The sequence below is a fragment of the Ammospiza nelsoni genome, chromosome 6 (genome assembly GCF_027579445.1).
Source record: "Ammospiza nelsoni isolate bAmmNel1 chromosome 6, bAmmNel1.pri, whole genome shotgun sequence".
Taxonomy (NCBI): Eukaryota; Metazoa; Chordata; class Aves; order Passeriformes; family Passerellidae; genus Ammospiza; species Ammospiza nelsoni.
The window spans coordinates 35,360,762-35,381,674 of NC_080638.1; the positions used below are offsets into that span (position 1 = coordinate 35,360,762).

At 37.5% G+C, this 20,913-nt stretch overlaps 1 protein-coding gene across 2 annotated transcripts in view; it reads left to right on the top strand.

The window, feature by feature from the left end:
- Positions 1–20,234, top strand: part of DPH6 (diphthamine biosynthesis 6) — a 184,851-nt gene extending 164,617 nt beyond the window's left edge. For both annotated transcript variants that reach the window (XM_059474222.1, XM_059474223.1), the window contains one exon: positions 19,925–20,234. In XM_059474222.1, coding sequence (XP_059330205.1) covers positions 19,925–20,040 — 116 coding nt within the window. In that variant the 3' untranslated portion in view covers positions 20,041–20,234. The remainder of the gene's footprint in view (positions 1–19,924) is intronic.
- The last annotated feature ends 679 nt before the right edge of the window (positions 20,235–20,913 follow it).

Genomic DNA, 20,913 nt, shown 5'->3' on the forward strand with positions numbered 1-20,913 from the left:
TTTAGAGAGTACATGTTTGCTATAAAAAAAATAATGATAGCATTTAAAGTTACCACAAGTTAATTTTGCTCAGTAAGTAATGAACTTAGTAATAATCTCTGAATTAGTAGTTAAAAGTTTATATAAAGAACATGTTTTGCTCCTGACATTAAAGTTTGGGGTAGTGGCTATGGCTATTCAGTGTCTCTGATTTTATTTGTTGTTTTTATAAATTATTAAACTTAGCTTTCTCCTCCTTCAAATAATAATCTGTGGCAGTGGGTAATAAGAATGCACTGAGACACAGAAAGCAAGGAAGTGACTTTGAAAGGAAGCTTACACATGGCTGAAATCCATAGAGTGAACCTTCATACAATCATAAAATAATCTCATGCAATATATTGATGCTGATTTACATAAAGTCACTCTGAAGGGCAAATGTTTTCTTGAACAAATTATTTCTTGAGGACTGTATTCTTTCCTTCTTCTTTTAAACTACTCATCCCCTTCAGAGAATTCTGGCTAGTACCTTTCTTAATTAAAATTGTTCTAAAACTAATGTGGCTTATTATTCCTCACAGGAGAGCCTACTCTGTTTGGAGAGCAATGGTGGCCAGGATCGAAAAAGGAAATGCTTATGAGAGATGGGAGAAATGCCACTGACCATTGCATAAAATTGAAAAGGGAAAGTTAGAACAGGAAAAATCAGGTGTATAATGGCCATTTTAAACTAGTAGTAATTTCCTGAGAAGCTGCCTTCCTTTTCAAACTTTAGAGGTGAAAAATATTGATGGGGAAAAAAAACCTGCACCAAATCACAATATTCTTTCCAACATATCATCTGTAGAAATGTACTGCTCTAATGTTAGAACAGTAAACTGAAAAACAGCTGATACAGAAATTAAACACATCACCTTGTCCTGCAAAAGCTAAATTATTACTGATTCTGTGTGTTGTGCCATGGAATGTTCTGAGTATTTCATTTTTCTTCTGGCAGCTTGGATTCAGGATTTTGATCTGTTTTTTAACAACATTTTGCTATAGAAAATACTTCATTCTACTGATCTGACATACTGCTGTGCAGTAAAAGATCCTAGCTTGCACAATATGGGTAAAGCTGTGCTCAGTGTGGTAGATGCTGACCTGTCACATGCTAAAAGGAAGTTCAATACCCTGTAAATGAAACTATAGGTAAAGAGATAGTCTACACTTACTATGAGAGAATTAAACCTTACTTATTAAAATTGTTTTGGTGGCTGTGATGAAGATTAAAGACAAAAACTAAGCTCCTTTGAAAATACTGTGGCTTTAGGCCAGACTAGTCATTTGTTGCATATATAAGACTAATTTTGCAAGTAAATCACCAGCAATGTATGCATATGACCTGTAGTCAAATTCATAGAAGAGTAGCAGGAATGTGGAATTGCATGGGCTGTGCTCTAAGAATTCATAATTACAGTAGTGTAACCAGAGGAGCATTATCAAAAGTCACCGATGTGATTGTACTGCATGTATCCAAGTCCTGTTGTCAGAACTAATGTTCAACTCATCCTTCCATTATCCTTCCTAGTACAAGTATGTCAAACATAGTGTAGTACAAACCTATGCCAAACAACCTTTCTCTAGAAAGGTACATACACTGCCTGGTATTTTTCCTTAATGTAACAGGCCAAGGCTGTCGATATGAACAGTGTGCCAGTCATTGGCATTAGGTGAGGATATCATATACATTGTATCAGTACTTACCAGAAGAAAATTGGTTTTACAATGAGGGTAGTGAGACACTAGAACCGGTTGACAAGGGCAGAGGAGGATGCCCCATCTCTGAAATCATTCAAGGTTGTCTGGACAGGGCTCTGAGCAAGCTGATGTTGAAGATCTCCCTGTTCATTGCAGGAAAGTCAGTCTAGATAACCCTTGAAGATCACTTCCAACTCAAACTATTCTATGGTTCTATGATAAAAATTGAAAAAGGGCTCTTGCTAAAGACATTTAATTTCTACCAAGGGGTAAGTCATACTTGCGAAGGCACATGCTGCTGTTTGTGCATGCAACTATTTAAAACCCTTTAGCTGAACCCCAGAATGCAAGTGGCAACCTCTTCCACCACAGTCTTTTCCCCACCTCCCAGCTCTGCAATGTCTAACAAGGTTCTGTGCCAGCAACCCTATAAGAGTAGGAAAGTATATCGCTGTGAGTTAGTGCCTCTTGCTTTCACCAAAGCAGACAAAAATTTATTTGGTGACCCTTTTTTAATAATTGCATTAGCTAGAGCAGAACCAATATATTAATCTTAGCTAAATTTGGTTCTTTAGGGTTAAAAGTATGTGCATTTATCTTACCTAACACTGTGTATATGAAGTGCTTGCTCCATAAAAAATTACTTTCTGTGGTGCATCCATTTAACTACATCAGCTACACATTGCCCACCAAATGTCACCACTTAGACTGCCAGTGACATGCATATCCTTGGGCAGATTTAAATAGCTTCCTTTATTTTAATTAACCTGTCAGAGAAAGCTTCTTCATTTCCAACACTTAAAATTAAGCTTGGCCTAAAGTCTAAATTTGGCCCTGCAGCTGTGATAGGTTTGAAGACCAGTCCCTTTCACAAGGGTTTTGAAATGTTCTCCCAGTTGCAAACATAAGAGGAAATGCAGACTAAAAGGAAGCAGATCTGAGTAAGAAGCTTCCAGTTTATATTGTTGCTTTTCTGATTATAACTGCTTCTAGTCTATTTCCTTTAAAATGTTTTCCAAGCCAGAAATACTGAGTGGCAAACTTCTGTATTCTGCATCTCTTTAAAATTAAACTCTTCTAGCAATGGGAGTGACGAGGAAGAATTTACTAGACTAGGAGATTGTAACATGTCTCCAAATAAAGTACGTCAAAATCATTCTGCTGTTACAACTGACACATTTTAACTTTGTCTTTTATGAACATCAATTAAATTTCTACTTGAAGCTGATGTTTTGAGACTGGAAAATCATTGCAGAAGAATTTGAGCTAGGAAGGATTAGCTGACCATTTAATGTAAGGGACTGTGCAATGAAGTTGTTTGCAGTAATAACTCATTTAACCAGAGGCCTATTTAAATTCCTTGTTGCTGTTATAAAAAAGAGTGATGCAATTCAGTTGCCTGGACAGCTCAGATAAGATCAATTTTGTCTGACTGCCTAAAAGAAGTTAACTGTTTTGTTTAACCTAATGACCTAGGTTCTCTGTGTTGGTTGACAGACACCTCCAAGGGACCCTTCATTGTATTTTGAAATGGGATTAATAATCTTTTGGAATAGAGGGCTGTTTTTCATCAGATGTTTAGCTTTTAAACTGTTAATAATTCCATCCTAAATTTAAAACAAAATCTGGTTTTGGTGCAAACCACTGGTTTTTAATTTGAATTTTCCTATTTTAGAAATGGTGTTTGCAACACTCATACTAATGAGTATGACTTATACTAATTAATCACCATAAATTCTTTTAAAGTAGTCCTCACAGATGCAGAAAAGTCAGAATTATAGCAGTAATTTTGAATGGTGTGAATTGTGTCATTCATTTCAATGGACAAATAATTTTGGTCGATCTGTGCTGAAACATCAAGCTGTTGCTACAGATATCAGCCCTTTTTACTGTTCCATGTCTGATTCTTTTAGAGAAAAGCTCAGCTAATAACTTTATTCTGCATTTCAAACAGCCTAAGTGTTCTGTTTCTGATCTAGCTGCCACATTTCCCGGCCATTCTGACTGCTTGACAAAATTTTGTATAAGTAAAGAATACCCAAGTCCTAACAACATGGTAGCCATATAAATTGCATTAATTTTACACCTGACTTTTCTGTAGTGTATCTGACTCTTTATTTAGTAAGACAAAATAATATATTTCATTAAGGAGCTGCAGAATTCAAGGCTTGAGAATGTACTAGGTTTTAACAGGCTTATACAATCGATTCGTAACTATTTAATTGAAAAAAAAATTACTCTAATCACTTTTAGCACATGAGTTATGTTCAGCCTGTAAACTCCTTATTATTCATATGCAGAGGGATGTGTCCAATGATTAAGACCCCAAGGATTTGATTGAAGAAATAATCTGCATTTCTAAAGAAAAAATAAGCAGTAGGGTATTTAATTCTTAACAGAAATGTTGTGATGCATGTCAAAGCATCACTAACTCTTAGTTTGAAAAACAGTATCTGCTACTTGCTCGTCCATTGGCTGGTTCACTGCTATATCTGTACTGTACAGTCTTGATCTAATAATTGCTTATTATGCAGTTGTTTATCTGCTCATTTGAAACATTCTGAAATTCAGTCTAGCTCAGCAAATTGCTGTGCTTAAGGCATTTTTACATTCCAGGAAATTATAATATCCCCAGAAGGCAAAGAATTAATAATAAAAATCCTCTTTTGTAAAAGATTATCATTGCAGAGCAAATGGAGCAGATCTTCCCTATCTTAGCACATTTAATATTCTCATTTTTTTCTATGAAAGTTTGATGGAAAGACTATGTGGGGATCACTGTTTTATTAACTTGTTAAAAGACAAATTTACTGAACCAATGCAGCATATTGATTTCAGTGTCTGCTGTATGGAAAAGAAGCAATAGTAATGGATGACTTCTAGACATTTCCATATGGAAGTTAGTTCATTCTTTAGATATTTTGTGATCTTGATTTGTCTGTTTAGGCTGGAACTAAGGAGTTAATGATTCAGATTACAAGGATGCTTTCTTGTTTATTGCTTAGAAGTTTTTCCTACCTTCCAAATTATTTATTCCTAGTATGCCCACCTTTATTGAATACTTTGCAAAGGATCCAAGCTTGTCTCATTGTATTGGAAACAGTATTCTGGTGAGTAGATTTCTGGTTTGATAGGCAACAAACAGAAATTAGAACACTACATGCAGCACATTTTTCATCAGTTCTCAAATACTATTCAACCATTAAGCATGCATCCATCTCTGGAGTGAATTCTTAAATCTATTTCTTAAAATCCATCACATAATACAGATGACTTGAACTAATTTCCTTTGTGATTGCTAACATGCAAAGGTAAACATCATAGCTAAGATAATTAAAGAGAAGGAAAAAGCTAACCATCAAATGAAGCTGAGATGCAATCCTCTAGGTACTTTCCTCGAAGTTTTTCAAGTTCACAGGCATACCTGTCTTCCAAGTTTTATTTTTCACTTTCTATTTTGAGGGGAAAAAAATCTTGCTGCTTAATCTAGGAGTTCAATGCTGATTTCATTTCCATTATTCATTTTCACATTGCAATATTCAAGCATCAAGCAAAAGCCAGAGATCTCAGAGAATATGCAGGCATCTGTGTTTCTTCACCCTATAAAATGAGTGATTCATGTAGGCAAGGGCTGAAATCATAGCTACACAATTCAGAAATTAACCTTCATATATCTGTACCCTTACCATATTTTTCTAAAGCAGAAATGTTTGTAAGTTCCTTTCTCAGCTATGTTATATCTCTTAGAGGTCACAAACCTTTCTACTAAGAAATCTTAATCATCTATACAGCTTCTTTTCATTAGCAACATTAGGACTACACAGGTAAGTGGTTTACAGGAATTAATTATGTGTTTTTGGGCCAAGCCATCAGAAATATCTTCTGGCTGTTTTTATCAATCCTTGCCTTAGAATCTCTACAACAGATAGTTTCAATTTTTATTCTGAGTTTCAAAAATATTAATAATTACAGAAATTTAAAGATGAAAATTAAAATAGAAATGCATGTAGCATTGCCAAGTATGTAAAATTTACTTCTGACATAAATTTAGAACACTATTTATTATTTTTATGTAAGCTATCAGCAAAGGGGTTTTAGAATTAGCAGACTTACATGTTCTTGTGGATATACAGGATATTCAGTGACCTACTTTATAGAGATGGACAGAACTGTGTCTGTAAAAATATTTAAAGTGGGTCTCTAATGTAAAACATAATTTTAAAGAGTCGTATTGAAGCAGCACCTTTTACATAAGCTCTTAGATATACTAAAGCAGTAACAATTATTCATCAGGAGATCTCAAAGCATTTCACAAAGACAGGAAAGTACGTTTTTTATTCTACAAAATGGAAGTATGAAATCTGGAGTTTTATTTTACAAATGATCAAGTATTTCAGTTGCTTAGAAACACAAAAATGAGACAGAAAGGTCCTGCCTTACAGTTTAGGAGTGTGTCTATACACCACTGAAGCTTTTGCAAAATTAAATGGAGCATAGCTCTATACGTGTTCCTGAAGCAAAATAAACTTCCCAGGATCTTCCAGCAACTCAATGGCAGAGCTGGCAATGGCATCCCTGCCCTTTTGATCTTTATGAGGGGCCCTTTCCCCTTGACCACCCCTTCATCAATGCATTGACTGAAATGTGAAATCATTGTTTTACCTAAATCAACATATATTCAGCAAGAACTGAATATGAAGAGGTGGTTCATCTGAGGAACTTTGACAAGATGTGCAGAACACAAGTGAGCCAGAAGCACTTTATGACACCTGAATTACAGTTTTAGTAATCATCAGTTCCCTTTCTTCTCTGTCATTTCTTTATTTAATATATTGCAAGCAAGAGACTTACCGTGCAAGTTTTATACGCTTGCAATAAAAATATAACAACTGTTGTATTAAATTATTTAAGCTGTAAACCATTGTAAAAAGCAGAAAAAGTTATATCGATGTGGAGACAGAAAAAATTATTGTGATGGAGTATAAAATATACTGTGCTGATTACTACAGAAATTTTGCCCAGTTTAGCATATTGTAAATCCTTGGATGGCCTTAAGAATGAAACTGCATGTAAATTTTTGAAAAGAATTGTGGCAAATGCTTTAAGAAGAATTAATCTAAAATCAGATTTATAATTTAAAAACAAATCATCAAAAATGTGACAGCAGACAAAAAATATGTAAGAGGTCGAAAAGAGAGAATTGTGGCAAAGCAAAGGATCAGTGTATTTAAAACTTCCAGATTTCCCCTGAGGAAAAGCTAGGATTCTGAAGAAAATGGATAACCAAGTTTTTATTTTAAGCAAGTAGAATAGTATTTTATTCTGTAATGCTATGCTTTGCTAAAGAAATGTACCGATAACTTTGAATCTGGCTGTGTTTATATTAGTAGCATTTAAAAGTGCTAGATTTGCCAAAATTAGTAACTACAAAGGGAAACAATATATTTAGAATTAAGTTCTGACTATAAATTATAATAACCATTTAATGTTGCTTTATTCTGCTTCTTTACTCCTGTTAAAGAAGCATTTTTGTCTGTTAAGTCAAAAATGAAACTGATTAAATGGTGGTGCTTAATAATCATAGTAATCATCCTCCTCCTTTAGCATTTTCCTGTTTCACCTTTTGATCTTACCAGATTTTTTGGGACTTTTAATGGCCCCAGGTGTTCTTGTAGCAAGCTGCCAATGAGTTTTCTTTGCCCTGCAACATGATTTGGCAGAAATTCAGTTAGGCAGAGCATAATTTGTTGCCTTCTTTTCTACCAAAATAGGCTTTCTGCAAAAGAGAAAAGGAGGTGCTGTCCTCATTCTGTTGAATCTTCCTAGCAGTGATGTAATTGAAAAACCTCCTTGCAAGAGAAATGTTTTAAAAAGAAAAGCCAACTCATTCAGCTAATGTAGAGTAGGAAATACTGGTAAGACCACTGTAGTGATGGTGTTCCAGGCATGAAATTCCCTGAAAAATGAAGGCCCAAGACATAAAGCATCAGTGTTGACCAAAGAGAGGGCTGTGTGGGCCTCTTAGCTTTACTTTAAAACTGACATCTTTTCTTAAACAATTTATTTCTCTCTACCTGTACTGCAAAATTGTTAAAAACAGATCTCATGCTGTTTAAAGATCACATCTTTAAACAGAATGAAGCCCAAGGATAAATTATGTTCTCACTGTGCCTGAGAGGTTGGGCTTCTGTTGGTAGAAAAGATAAAGGTCATCCTTCCATCACTTGCACTTCATGTTTCTTAAAAGTGGTTAAAGCACTACATACATTTTTCTTCTGAACATTTCCAATTTCATTAATCCAGTATCTCTTTCAGCTAACATAGTTCTTAATGGAAATGTAGCTGAAGGCTCCAGAAGCAGAAATGGCTGTCCAAAGAACCAGTGATCCAGCAGAGGAGCTGTCCGTGCTGCTCACTAACTGCTCACCTGTGGGTCCTGGCCCACCTGACAGGTCTAGGGGCTGATCCACCTGAGTGAACCTGAAATTTCTAAGCAATAGACCAGATGTGGGCAGCTTTTCCATTTACTGCTAGGCTATGCTGTGTACTTGACCTGTCACACAAAATATAAGAGTTACACTGCAGTCTCTGTAATCCCAAAAGGCATTCTACATAAGTTTATGTTTTTTTTTTTTAAATGTTTTTTAAAATATGTTTGAGACAATGTATTTTGGTGAAGAAACAATCTTCTTTTTTAAAAATATATATTGTTGTGTGATAATTTAATTTCATTGTAGACTTTCCTGATACACTGTGGTATAAAATATATAGCAATGTTTAGCAAGAAATTATAATACAGTTAGATGTATAGCCTTATGACAGATATAATAGACAGTTTGTCACAAAGGCCACAGGTAACTTTCAAATGAGCTGTAAACAACCCCACCTACTGATGGTGGAAGAAGAGCAGAGGCCTCCAAGGAGTGAGGCTGTTTAACAACAGAGCAGGTGGAACGTGTGCAGCACTGCTCTTCTGGGACCGTGATATTGATTTCCAGAGATCCAAGAGCAGCCCAAGCAAAAGGATGATTCAGTTCTTTGCCAGTGTATTGTTGTTTGTGTGTCCCCACTCTGGTATGCTCTCAAGAGAAGGGCTGTATGCTGGGTCAGCATTTGGCTTTTCTACAAATTACCTCAACAAATAATGTAATTATTCCACAGTTTTCTATGGCTCAGTTTCCTACCTGTCCTGTGTTCCTTTTTCAGCTTGCAGGTTTTTTCTGTCAATGGCAAACTCTTGGTGGTAGACTTTGTCTGTTATTTAGTGTTTATTTAGTGCCTGATGTAAGTCTTGCTGAAGGCTTTTGTAAATTATGCTATTAATAACTTCCAGTTAGAGCAAAAATGACTTGCAGCTCAGATCACTATGTGGCCAAGCTACAGACCCTTTTTCTTTCATTTAGCTGTTGGCTGACACAGCTGAATGACTCTCCCAAGCCTCCTGTTCCCAATTCCATAACAAACTATGAGCTCATATTACACAGGAAGCACTAGCATTGAGATTTATTTGCCATCCTTGGAGGCCAGGAGGAGGAACAAAAGACTTTCATCTCTTTCTTTTTGTTCCTTGGCTGAAGGGAGTAAGAGGGTACTGATATCTTGGGTCACTGCCATACAGGATAAAAATCCAATTAATGTAAATCTGCCAGATCCATGGGAAGTAAGTAGTGGGGCTATCAAGAGCCCACAAATTTCTGGGTGGATCATCAGCAACCTCTGGCAGCACAATTTCCCCATTAAAACAGAAGCTGGGTTTTGTTTCACCTCTAAATAGTGATCTACTCTTTTTTTAAGCTTGCTGTGGCTAATTTTGCATAAGTTGTCAGTTGCAGCAGTAATGAAATTTTAGTCATTTGTTGACTCACTCAGCACAAAAGGCAGTGAATGCCATGACCACTCTGTTACATCTTCCAGGCAGCTTTGATTAAACTGCTGTGAAGCCAGACCTGGATCAATATGAATGATCTTCATCGACCTAATAATGTATTTAACATGTTCAGTGCACTTTTATCTGTTTCTGTTAGAATACACTGTTTACATTAGTGGAGGAAATTGATTTAAATTTTCATAGTTAGAAATAACTGCATTAGTTTGCACATGGTACTATATATAAATATATAATCTACAATGCAATCTTCTCAGCAGGTGTAAATTAGCATAGCTACCATTTATAGTTGTTGAGAATCTAGCCTAGAAACTGAAAACAGTTATTCCATCAGTATTATTTTAAATTATCACAGCTTAACTTGACATAAAGCAAGTATCACATAATCTTCTCTGTAGCAAATCAAAAGATGCTTACCAGAACATCTTTTAGAAAGCTTTTCTATTATTTGTAGACTAAATTCTCCTACCAGCAGATGTATGTGGTGTCCTCTAATTATATAAACACCTCTTTGTGGTCCAGCCTTTTGGATGCACTGTGTCCAGTCAGGTATTTCTTTAACCCACTGGCTTTGAAGACTATTTAGCAAACTTCAATAAACGAACAAATGTGGAAGCTGTACCAAACATATCACTTGGGGATGTCAAAGCACTTAACAAACATTGTTACAACTTAGTCCATGTGTAACCACTGAAGGACATATTTGCTTCAGTATGTCTCATGACAGCTTCTTAAAAAATATACTTAAGTGAATTTAACACTTGTGAAAGGTGCCAGATTGACAGGCCCTGGAGATAAAAGTTCTTGCATTACCAGCAGGCACAGCCGGGCTTCCCACACACGCTGCCCCACCAGTGTCCCCAGCCCTACCTGAAGGGCACAGCAACCAGCTGTCCTGCAGCTTGCAAATCTGCCCATCGCAGGCTCCTGGACTGTGGGCCAAGAGTCAGTAGCTGTAATTTGACCTAAGGATGAAAATCCAAGTTCCATAGTTACTGCACAGGTGCTGTTGCAGTTGATCATTTTCACACCAAGTTTTCAACTAATCTGGGGGGAAAAAAAATGAAGTACATGTTTATCTGATTTAGAGTACAACAAAAACATGTGTGTGAGCCTCTAGTGAATCCTGTGGTTCTGTCTGCCCACATAGGCACATTCAGGTGGGACTGTATGGGTGAACAAGTCCATACACATACTGTGAAGCGCATTCTTAAATGCCTCCTGAAAAATGGGTCCTTACTGCTTTCTGTGTTTGTAATAATCTGTCTCCATTCATAACTCATCTCTGCTTGGTGTCATTACAGCCCATCCTCCCCAGAGATTCTGGACACATCTGGCATACAAATTCAATAACCATCCACTCCATAAAGAGACTAGATGATTACAGGGTTGAAGGATAGCACACAGGGAAAACAGGCTCATGATCTTTGCACTCTGTCATGGATTTAGAAAAAGCACAAGTTCTTCTCTGAGTGATTGTAGTTGGAAAGTTCAGACCTCTGTTTTCTTTGAAATTATATTTAGACCTCACTGTGAGTATTGGAAGGGCATGCTTAAGTGTTTCTTTATTTAGTGCAGAAATAAAGAAGGCTAATGACATTTTAAACAAAAGTGCACATTTATAACCTTGTATAGGCTGATTCTCAGTGTGTATATAGGACATGACTAAAAACAGAACATTGGAAAACACACAGTGATGAGTTTTCATGTTCTGCTATTTTCTAAGCTGTAGCCAGCAGCTTAAAGAATTGTAATGGAAGCCAAATCTTAATTCTTTCTATTGGAAAACAGCCCTAACTAATACAAAGAGGAGCTCAGCAACATTAGTTTATCTTTAAAAGAGTCACATTTATTTTTGCAGCTTGCTGTTAATGTGCATGATAACATACCTAATTGGACTGGTACTGTGTGCATGTTGGAAGGTAACTATGAAAGTTGGGTGGCTTATAGCTGTTTCAGGGATGGCATTTTAGCCTGAAATTATAATTGTTGTAAATATTAATCTATTTTATTACTATCATTGACTTATTTCCTGTTCTTCTCAACGTTTCTACTGTATCTGTCACACTGTACAACTTTAGGTCTAAAGTCCATACTACACTTAGGATGAACTTAAGGTTTCAAAATCTGGGAGGAAATTCACAAGAGAATGTATAGGAAGAGGATGTTTTAAGATGGAAGTGTCCATGAACTCTGATTGAATATGTTGCTTCACCCAGACTGAGTTTTCCTGTGCAGCCTGTCTACTATATAAAAAAAGGCCATTTTAGGTCATCTCCTCTTTCACGGGTTTGGTCTCTTTAGTACTGTTTTCAAATACTCAATGTACTTGAGTACATTGGGTTGGTTTGTTTTGTTTTTGGGGTTTTTTTGGGTTATTTTGTCTGCTTGTATTTGTACAGTACCCCAGTGGCATTTTCTCTTCATTCATTTTATTCAGCAGTTCCTAATTTTACCTATATCATATTATAAATTTCACTTCCACCTGCTACTTTTTACCTCCCTATTAAGTACTATTAAGTCTTTCTTGATCAACCACTTTTTTAATATTTTTAAACTAGTAGCTGGCCTTTTGCTTTCAGAAAGACAAAAGGCTTTTCTTGTCTGCTAATGAGAGAGGAGGAGGGCAACACCAGCGACTTTCTTGTACAGAATGACAATGCTCCACTCCCAGAAAGATGCAGAGGAAGAGAAAAAGAGTATTATCAGTTTTTTCTAAGTATACTTGGGCATCACTGAAAACACTATTTAGAAGTAAAGACTTGCTAAAGTTTACCTACCCCCTTTCTGAAGCTCTTTCTAAGTTCATTATTTGAAAAGTCATTATAGATATAAAGTATTGCGTTAATTTTGATTTTAAAAGGCTAGAAAGCAGAATTCCTTATTAGGGAATGATAGGAGAGGGTTTCTTTCAGGACTGAGTTAAACAGAAGCCTTCAGAAGAATAGAAAAAGGTTGGTTCGTTCCCATCTTCATGTAAATTGAATTACAGGGTTTAGTAAGTGAAACAGATCATAAGATAAACCCCGCAGAGGCCAGGAAGCACTAATTAACGCCCACAGTAACTTTTCTGAAATTGGTCTTTAATCAAACTTTGCTCTGAAAACAAAACAAGATACTGTGGCAGCTTGATAAAAGAGATGCATCACCAAGGCTGACAGGCCCACAATCAAACCAATACTAAAAATAACTGTTTTGTCTACTAATTTTCTTTCAGATGCTAAAAAAATGCATGAGCTACAGTCTAAAAAGACTTGTACAGTTACTCAACTAAGTGACTCAGCTCTAGAAAAGTGAGGGTCCTGTAAATGTTAATGCCCTCCCTGATTATGAGTGAGCCCTTTTTCTTTCCCACACCTTCCTGTTGAAACAGAGGAACAGCAAAGAGGGTTGTGTGGTTGGGCAAGGAAGAGGCAGAATCTGGGTTCCTTCAGAGTTGATAATTTTATACCAGCTGTTCCTCTCCTCTTGCTGCTGGTGGTGGTGCAGAGTTCAAGCATCCTGACTGACTTACTAGTGTGGTCTGAGATAAGCCAATCACTCCTTTTTCTTGTATCTCACATGAACAGTAGGGTCCACAACTGCTGCCTTTTGCACTTGGAACTTCTCCTCACTGAATCTGAGAGCAGGAGTTATCAGTATGGCATGCAGGGAAACAAAGCTTATTTTCCTCATTTCTTTTCATCTGCTCAGCTTAGGGAGAGTTGCTACAACTCCTGTGGGTACCCATCAAGCCTAGAGCAACTTTCATTATCTTTTCACTGTAGCCTGCTTAAAAACATTGCTAGAACTTTTAGGTTTGGGATAGATTCCAAAGGGACAAGAAGTCCACTGCAGAAACAGGACTAGCAGTGAAATGTAGCAGAGCACTAGTATTCTCTTTATAGCAGATTTTTCTCTTGGCACAAAAAACATATGGAGCTGTCAAGCAGGTCCATAGGAGGGCCACAAAAATGGTCAGAGTGTGAAACATCTCTCTCCAATGAGGAAAGACTGAGATTGTTGGGGTTATTAGCTTCAAGAGCTAGTAGAAGGCTCTTGGGAGATTGTTTATTAGCCTTTCAATATGTACAGGAAGCTTATTAGAAAGATGGGAGAGACTTTTTAATAGGGCTTGTATTGACAGTGTACCCCTCATCCAAGGGGTAATGGTTTTAAACTAAAAGAGGGTAGATTCAGACTCGATACGAGGAAGAAGTTTTTTACAATGAGGGCAGTGAGGCACTGGAACAGATTTCCTAGAGAGGTGATTGATGTCTCATCCCTGGAAACTTTTCAGGTTAGGTTGAATGAGGCTCTGAACCACCTGGTCCGGTTGAAGATGGCTCTGCTTATTGCAGGGGAGTGAACTAGATGAGCTTTAAAGGTCTCTTCTAATCTAACTCAAACTGTTTAATGATCCCATGATTTCTCTTGGTGAATGCTCAGCTGGGTAAAGTGTTGCCCACTTTCCATGTCCAACATGACAGTCCTATCAGTCTGGATCCTAATAACCATATCCTTCACAAAAGAGGTTGCAATGATCTGAAATGGTACTCCAGTATTAGGAACAAGCTGAAAGAGGATGGCTAACTTTGGCCTTGGTGCTTTCAGTATAGGCTGTATTTTCATGTTAGGTGGTTACTTGAAAAAGGTATTTTCATTAATACAACTAAAAGTAGTTTAGTGGGAGAAGAAAGAAGTCTGTCGGTGTAGATGGGTCCATGAGAGGAATTCTTCTTCTTTTATGAAAGAATTGTTTGCAAATATAGATATGCTGCTTTGGCAACTGACTAGGCGTATGACTTGAGTTCTAAACACAACTACCATTCCCTCTGTAATTTGTTTTATAGTCACAGTTCCAAGGACTGCCATAGGGAATCGCAGGTTTGAAGTGGTTTCACAGCCTTATCCAAACTCCTCCTGGTCATTTGTCTCATATATCATGGCTATAACAGACATCCCTGCAATTCAAAACAACTGCTTAACTTGTATTCACATAAATATCCTAGCCCAGAGTGACTGAAGTGCATCATCAGTATTCCATGAAGGAGCTTACATCAGTTTTGAAAAACCAGTCCCTTAAAAGTACAATGACCAACATGAAATAATGTCATCAAGAATAGCAACAAACAGCATAAGGCACCACATGAAAATTCAAGTATTGGACTGTGAGAGATACCCATATTGTGATTTAAAATCTTTACAGCTGCAGCAAAAAAAAAAAAAAAAACAGCACAAAATCATATTTTTCCAGGTGACTCCCTTTTGTATTCCAATATTTTATTCTTGTTTACTGGGTTTGATTTTATTTTGGATAGAAAGGCATTAATTGCAATGCAAGAAAATTATGCAGGTTTTTTCCTCATATCTTATATCCCACTACATCATTTTATATTAAGAAAAACGTGTGACTGAAAAAACAGACAATATTTTAAAGCACAGCTTCTGTTCTTGCTCTGGTTGGACACCACAGAGACAGCTGGATGTTTAAGAAAGGGAGGGTATCTCCAGTTCCTCATGTTTCACCTTTTCATTGCACTGCCTGATCATTTAAGGCAGAGGCTTGTTCCAGACAGCTTCAATTAAACTATGCTGTGAAACTGAATATAGATCAATGGAAATGATCCATAACAAGCTAATCATGTATTTAACAGTGTTCAGTCCAGTTCAATCACCTTCTAACATTTCTGTGGCTTTACATTCATGTGGCAAAGCCCTAAATGTGTATATGTATTTTTAATCCATCTCATTAGTGACCATATGCTTTGGCTTCAAGGGAGACAAGAACTGTCTGCAATCTGCCAGGGATTTAGGGACATCAATAATTTGTGAATAGTCATGTTGGTACTGGTCGAAGGGTTAAGTGTTCTGCACACCAGGGGCAGATCTTTTGGGACTGGAACTCTTAGTCAACTGCTAGGAACCTGATCCCCTCTGATGCATCTTTTCAAAGTACATGCTGCATGTCAGATCTCTGCAGCAGAAGCAATGGAGCCTTATTAGCTCAGGGATTTAAAACCTGCTCTAAGAAATGTAACAATATATTTTGGTTAAAAAGTGAAGGAAAGATAGTAGTAATATGAAAGGGATTTTTATGTACTGGGCTAAATGTGATCTTCCTTCTTCCTACAATTTTCCTTTTTGCCACCATTTTCCTTTTTCATATGAGCTATTAGATTACTACTCCCCTGCAGATATACAGTGAAGCAAGAGTATGGCAACAATAACAGGGACTTAATTTTGAAAAATATAAGTGAATTCTGTGGCCTCATCTGATACTGACTAAATCCAGCTGAGGCCAGTGACAGCAAAGACGTAGGAATCACCTCCTAGTCTTTTGGAATGACCTTTTAGAAGCTCTCAGAGCACTGGTTTTTTACCTAGTATGAAAATCACATTTAAAAACAATAGATTACACTCTTAGTTCATGCCATGCTATATAGAAGGGCTGCTAAATCAGCATGAGAGAACATCAAATCATTGATTTCAGTATCCTGTCTTCACAAAGCAATGGAAGAAATAGATGGTAATGCCAGAAGACACTGAATAAGTTTTGTACATTTTTAAGTTTTAGTTATGTCCATATTCCTCAGCTGCACCCAGGTTAAAAAGAAAAGGAAAACAATTCATAGCAGTACAGGAAGACACTTCATATGGAACCTGCTCCCTGAATTTCTGTGCATTATTTGGGAGAAGGGGGATCCATCTTGCAGGATGAAGTTCACCTGCTTTGAGCAAATTTCATGTACAATCATAAAATCATAGGATGGTTTTTGCTGGAAGGAACCTTAAAGATCATCCAGTTCCAATCCCCCTACCTTGGGTAGGGACATATTTCACTAGACCAGATTGCCCTGAGCTCCATCCAACCTGGCCAGGAACGCTTCCAGGGCTGGGGCATCCACAGTTTCTCTGGGCAGTCAGTTCCAGTACCTCACCACACAGTAAAGAATTTTCTCCTTATATCTAATCTAAACCTACTCGTTTTCAGTTTGAAGCCATTTTCCCCTTGTCCTATCACTACAGTCCCTCTCCGTCTTTCTGGTAGGGTCCCTTTAGGTACTGGAAGGCCACAACAATAAGGCCGCACCAAAACCTTCTGTTCTCCAGGCTGAACAATCCCAATTCTCTCTGCCTTTCCTTGTAGGAGAGGTTCTCCATCCCTCTGATCATCTTGTGGCCCTCCTCTGGAGTCACTGCAGCAGCTCCTGTCCCTCCTGTGCTGGCACGCAGAGCTGGTGCAGCCCTGCAGTGGCTCTCAGCAGAGCAGAGCAGAGGGGCAGAATCCCCTCCCTGGCCCTGCTGCCCACGCTGCTCTGGCTGCAGCCCAGGACACGTTTGGCTCTCTGGGCTGGCAGTGCCCATGGTGCCTCATGTGCAGCCTCTCAGCCAGCAGCACCCCCAGGTCCCTCTGGGCAGGGCTGCCCTGGGGCTGCTCATCCCCAGCCTGTGCTGAGACTGGGGCGTGCCCCAACCCAGGAGCAGCACCAGCACCTGCTCTTGTTAAACCTCAGGAGATTCCCATGGGCCCGCCTTGAGCTGTGCTGTAATGGCAGCAAGGACAGAGATGTCAGGCAGCATGGTGTCCTCCAACTCCTCCTGTTTGCACGCTGCGTGCGTTGGTGTAAAGGCAGCTCAGCTGGGCTGTGTGAGCTTCCTAAAGGCACACCCCTTCATTTCTTTATTTCCTTTGTGTTTCCCTGTTGACTTCTGTTATCCCAGGAGTCCCTGGGTGGCCTCCATAAAACTGCAAGTGGGCTGCAACGTGGCTAGCATAATTTGTGTGGACTCTCACAGGAAATGAAAACATCCACAATACACACCACTTGTTTGCTGCTTGATAATCAGCTGGTTTTGCTTGTACTTAAACATCCTGTATCAGGGTAGTTTAAATAACTGTCATCAGTCATCTATAGACACTATTAAACCTCAGCAAATACACTCACTGTAACCCTTTGTCCTTTACTTTTTTTTGTTTTTAAAATCAACTTGGCATGGCATACAACTGAGCAAGCATGCCCCATACATGATACAAAAGGAAGGACAGTTTTGAAAATCTTTGTATTTAAACAAAGAGTTACATATTTAGAAAACATTCATGATCAAGGCATTTATTTATCTAAAATTATATTTTGAATGAGTAAAAAAATATAAATAGTGTCTTCATTAGCTTCCCATCATTAAGAGTATACAATTAGTATTGGAAGACTTAGAGTCATATTATAGCAGGTAAAATATATAGCTGTCTTTTTTTTTTTGGTTTGCTATAATTTCATAGGTTGCCATAGATCTACTAATTGTGTGTTGTCTTCTGTAAGACCTCAGAGAACAACTTTACTGTTTTAGAAGACCCAATCTCTGCCTTTTAGAGGAAGTTTGCATGAGCAGACTTTTATCCACAATTTTTAAGTGTATAAATATGCACATCTAAGTTGCACTGCTTTCATATAAAACTAATTGATTTGTAAATGCAGTACAATATTAGAGTAATATGTCCCAGATTTTTATCCACATTTCATTTATACACATAGGCACTGGCAATAGAAAAGGCACTGGTCTTTAGGAAAGGTGGCTCTTCCTGGTTGGCAAGCAAGGCCGCTAGGGCGCATTCAAATGTAAATATTTATGGCTATTTTGGCCACCTCAAACCCACTAAAGAATGGAGTTCTATTTCCAGATAGTCCCACTTTATTCTCCCTTTAAAATGTATACCAGGACTTGTTTTGGTAGTTTTTAGCACTGATTTGGAGCCTTTAAGCCTGTGCATAAAATGCTAAAGTCTAAAATTGTATTTTCACAATTGTCATTGATGAAAAAAATAAATGTAATTTTAATAGGGTGGAATCAGTGATTTTGAGGTGGCTTGTCTTTACCCCTTCCACTTTAAGCCTTCAGAGTCAGCATAGCCACAAAGTTTTCTGAAGTCAAATTTTTCAAGAAAAATGCTAGTTGATAGTTAATTACGTGGTCACTGCTGAATATCTGTAATACAGAGAATGAGTTCCTTTTTGCACACAAAATGGAAGAAGTTATTTGACCTTTGAGGTGACTGTTGATCTTTGGCTCTCCATTGTCAGTCTTCACCTCCAATGTCAATGATGCTAATACAAAGGGAAGCCAGCAGAATTTCAGAAAACTGGTACTATCTTTGCAATATTTTGTAGGCAGCATTGCCATTATTACATTAATTTGTGCTACTGCTGCCAGATAAAAAGAGAGTTTTGGCTTCAGTGAATACAATTGCAAAATTCCTGTTTTATCCTGGATGAGGTAACACTTTGACTGAACTGCCTATTCGCAGTTTCACAGGCAGTGACGCCAAAAAAAAAAAAAAGCTCTGACAGTCTGCAAGTTCTGCCCTCTTTACACCCTTTCTAGCCAAGATTGCTTAGTGTTATAAAGAATTGCCATAATCCCAGAAGCTGCTGACAGAAATACGTTATTGAAACAAGAACCTTTGCAGGCTATACCTTATCATTAGGAAAGTGCCTTTTGTGGGTCATTCAGTGGATTTTCAGTAGTTTTCTTTAGGGTTCTCTGTGGCTTCATTTCTAGCATGTTCACTGAGGCTGAGCACAACCAAGAATGTCTTGATGGCAAGTTTAAATTTTCCATTCTTTACTTTTCTTCTGTATTCTAATTAGATCTTCTCAATTATTAATTCTGTTCCCATAATGGACTTTTACATTTGCAAACTTCTACCACACATACCAGTCCCTTTAGAGCTTCTTGTAGCCAGATTCTGTATTTTTAGCAGTTTGAATCTTACTGTAATTCCAGATATTCAGTCATATATGTTGCCATTCCTGGACTTACTCCATTATGTCTTCAAGATGGCATGCATCCATTGATTGCAAATTGAAATGAAGTTCATAATGTTATTAAAAATGGCCCACTTTAACTTCTTCTTGTTTTATTGATGCCCCACAATGGGACTTGAGAGAAGAGTTTCATTTACAGACAGCTATGTGCTGATCATCCAAATATCAAAAATGACAACTGAATTTCAGCTGGCCTTTTGGTATTTTTACTACTGCTCTAGTTCAGCTCTCTGTATCTGTAATCAACAGACCACTCACTCACTAAAGGCTGAGAAATATGCATTTAACTGTTTTGCTGAATTCTGGCCTTAGGCAACATCTCAAGTTAATCTCAAATTAGTCAAAAAGGAGGTGGGAGATTTTCCCTCTATATAAAGTGAAAATTTAAGAGTTGTGTTTCACTTCCTTTTGTTAATTGCTACTCCACAATAATTTTCAGAAAAGTATTTAGAAATCATTCTTAAGAGATAGGACACAAGACAAGGGGGACTCATTAGTTGTTTTGTTTCTATTTTAGGACTGCAAGAATACCTTGAAAAATATTTGGAAGAGAAGACCCCGGCTCTGATTTTAGTACCTGTGGTGGATTTACCTGACAAAGATGTTATTCATATAACATGCTGGCTAAGCTAGCAGTTTAAAGGAGATGAGTTGATATCAAAACATGCATACATTCCATCTAGGAGAGAACAAAGAAAAGAGCTGATACCAACTCCGTTGGATATGTTCATGAAGCAATATTGTTTGATTTAACCTTGTTAATGATGCCTCATGATATGTGACAGAGTCGGGTTTGTATGAAGAATAAAGCTTTCTTTTAAAAATAATGTACTTTTGTCTGACTTGTTTTTAGATGTATGCAGGTTAAAGTAGGTGGCTTCTGGGAGATGCAGTTGGTGTGATCACATTGGTTCTTTGTTTGATATATTTAGGTCTAGTTACACCAATTATACACCAATTATAACTTTATTTCATTTGGATGGAGGTGAAACTAGAATATTACCTCCAATACTGTTTTAAGGACTGTATTCCTTTCAATTCTATGTTGAATTTACTCACTTCAGGCCAACTCATGAAAACCTTATTTGTGGCCAGATTTTAACCATTTCCAGCACTGAGGAAGAATTATTCAGAGTGGTATTTAGGATGCACATTTTACTGAAACAAATAATGGAAATGATGGCCAGACAGCAGGATTTGCCACCTTGCTTTCTAATCCAGGAGTATTTCTGTGTTTTATATCTGGTAGACAGGTGTTATTAAAGAGCTACCAACATTCAGGTGACTACCAGCTACCAGTATTGACAGCTGTCATAGACTCCGGGCTTCAGTTTTCTCCAGAAAATCAACAGGAGTTTTAGCACTGCTTTCACTAAAACAGGCTCAGACACACAGGTGAAGCACCTGTCAATTTCATTACCACTGATACTTTACTCATTAGATAAGGTCAGTACAGAAAAGAAAGCCTTTTGGACTTTGCTTGAAGCAGTAATGCACTGCAGAAAA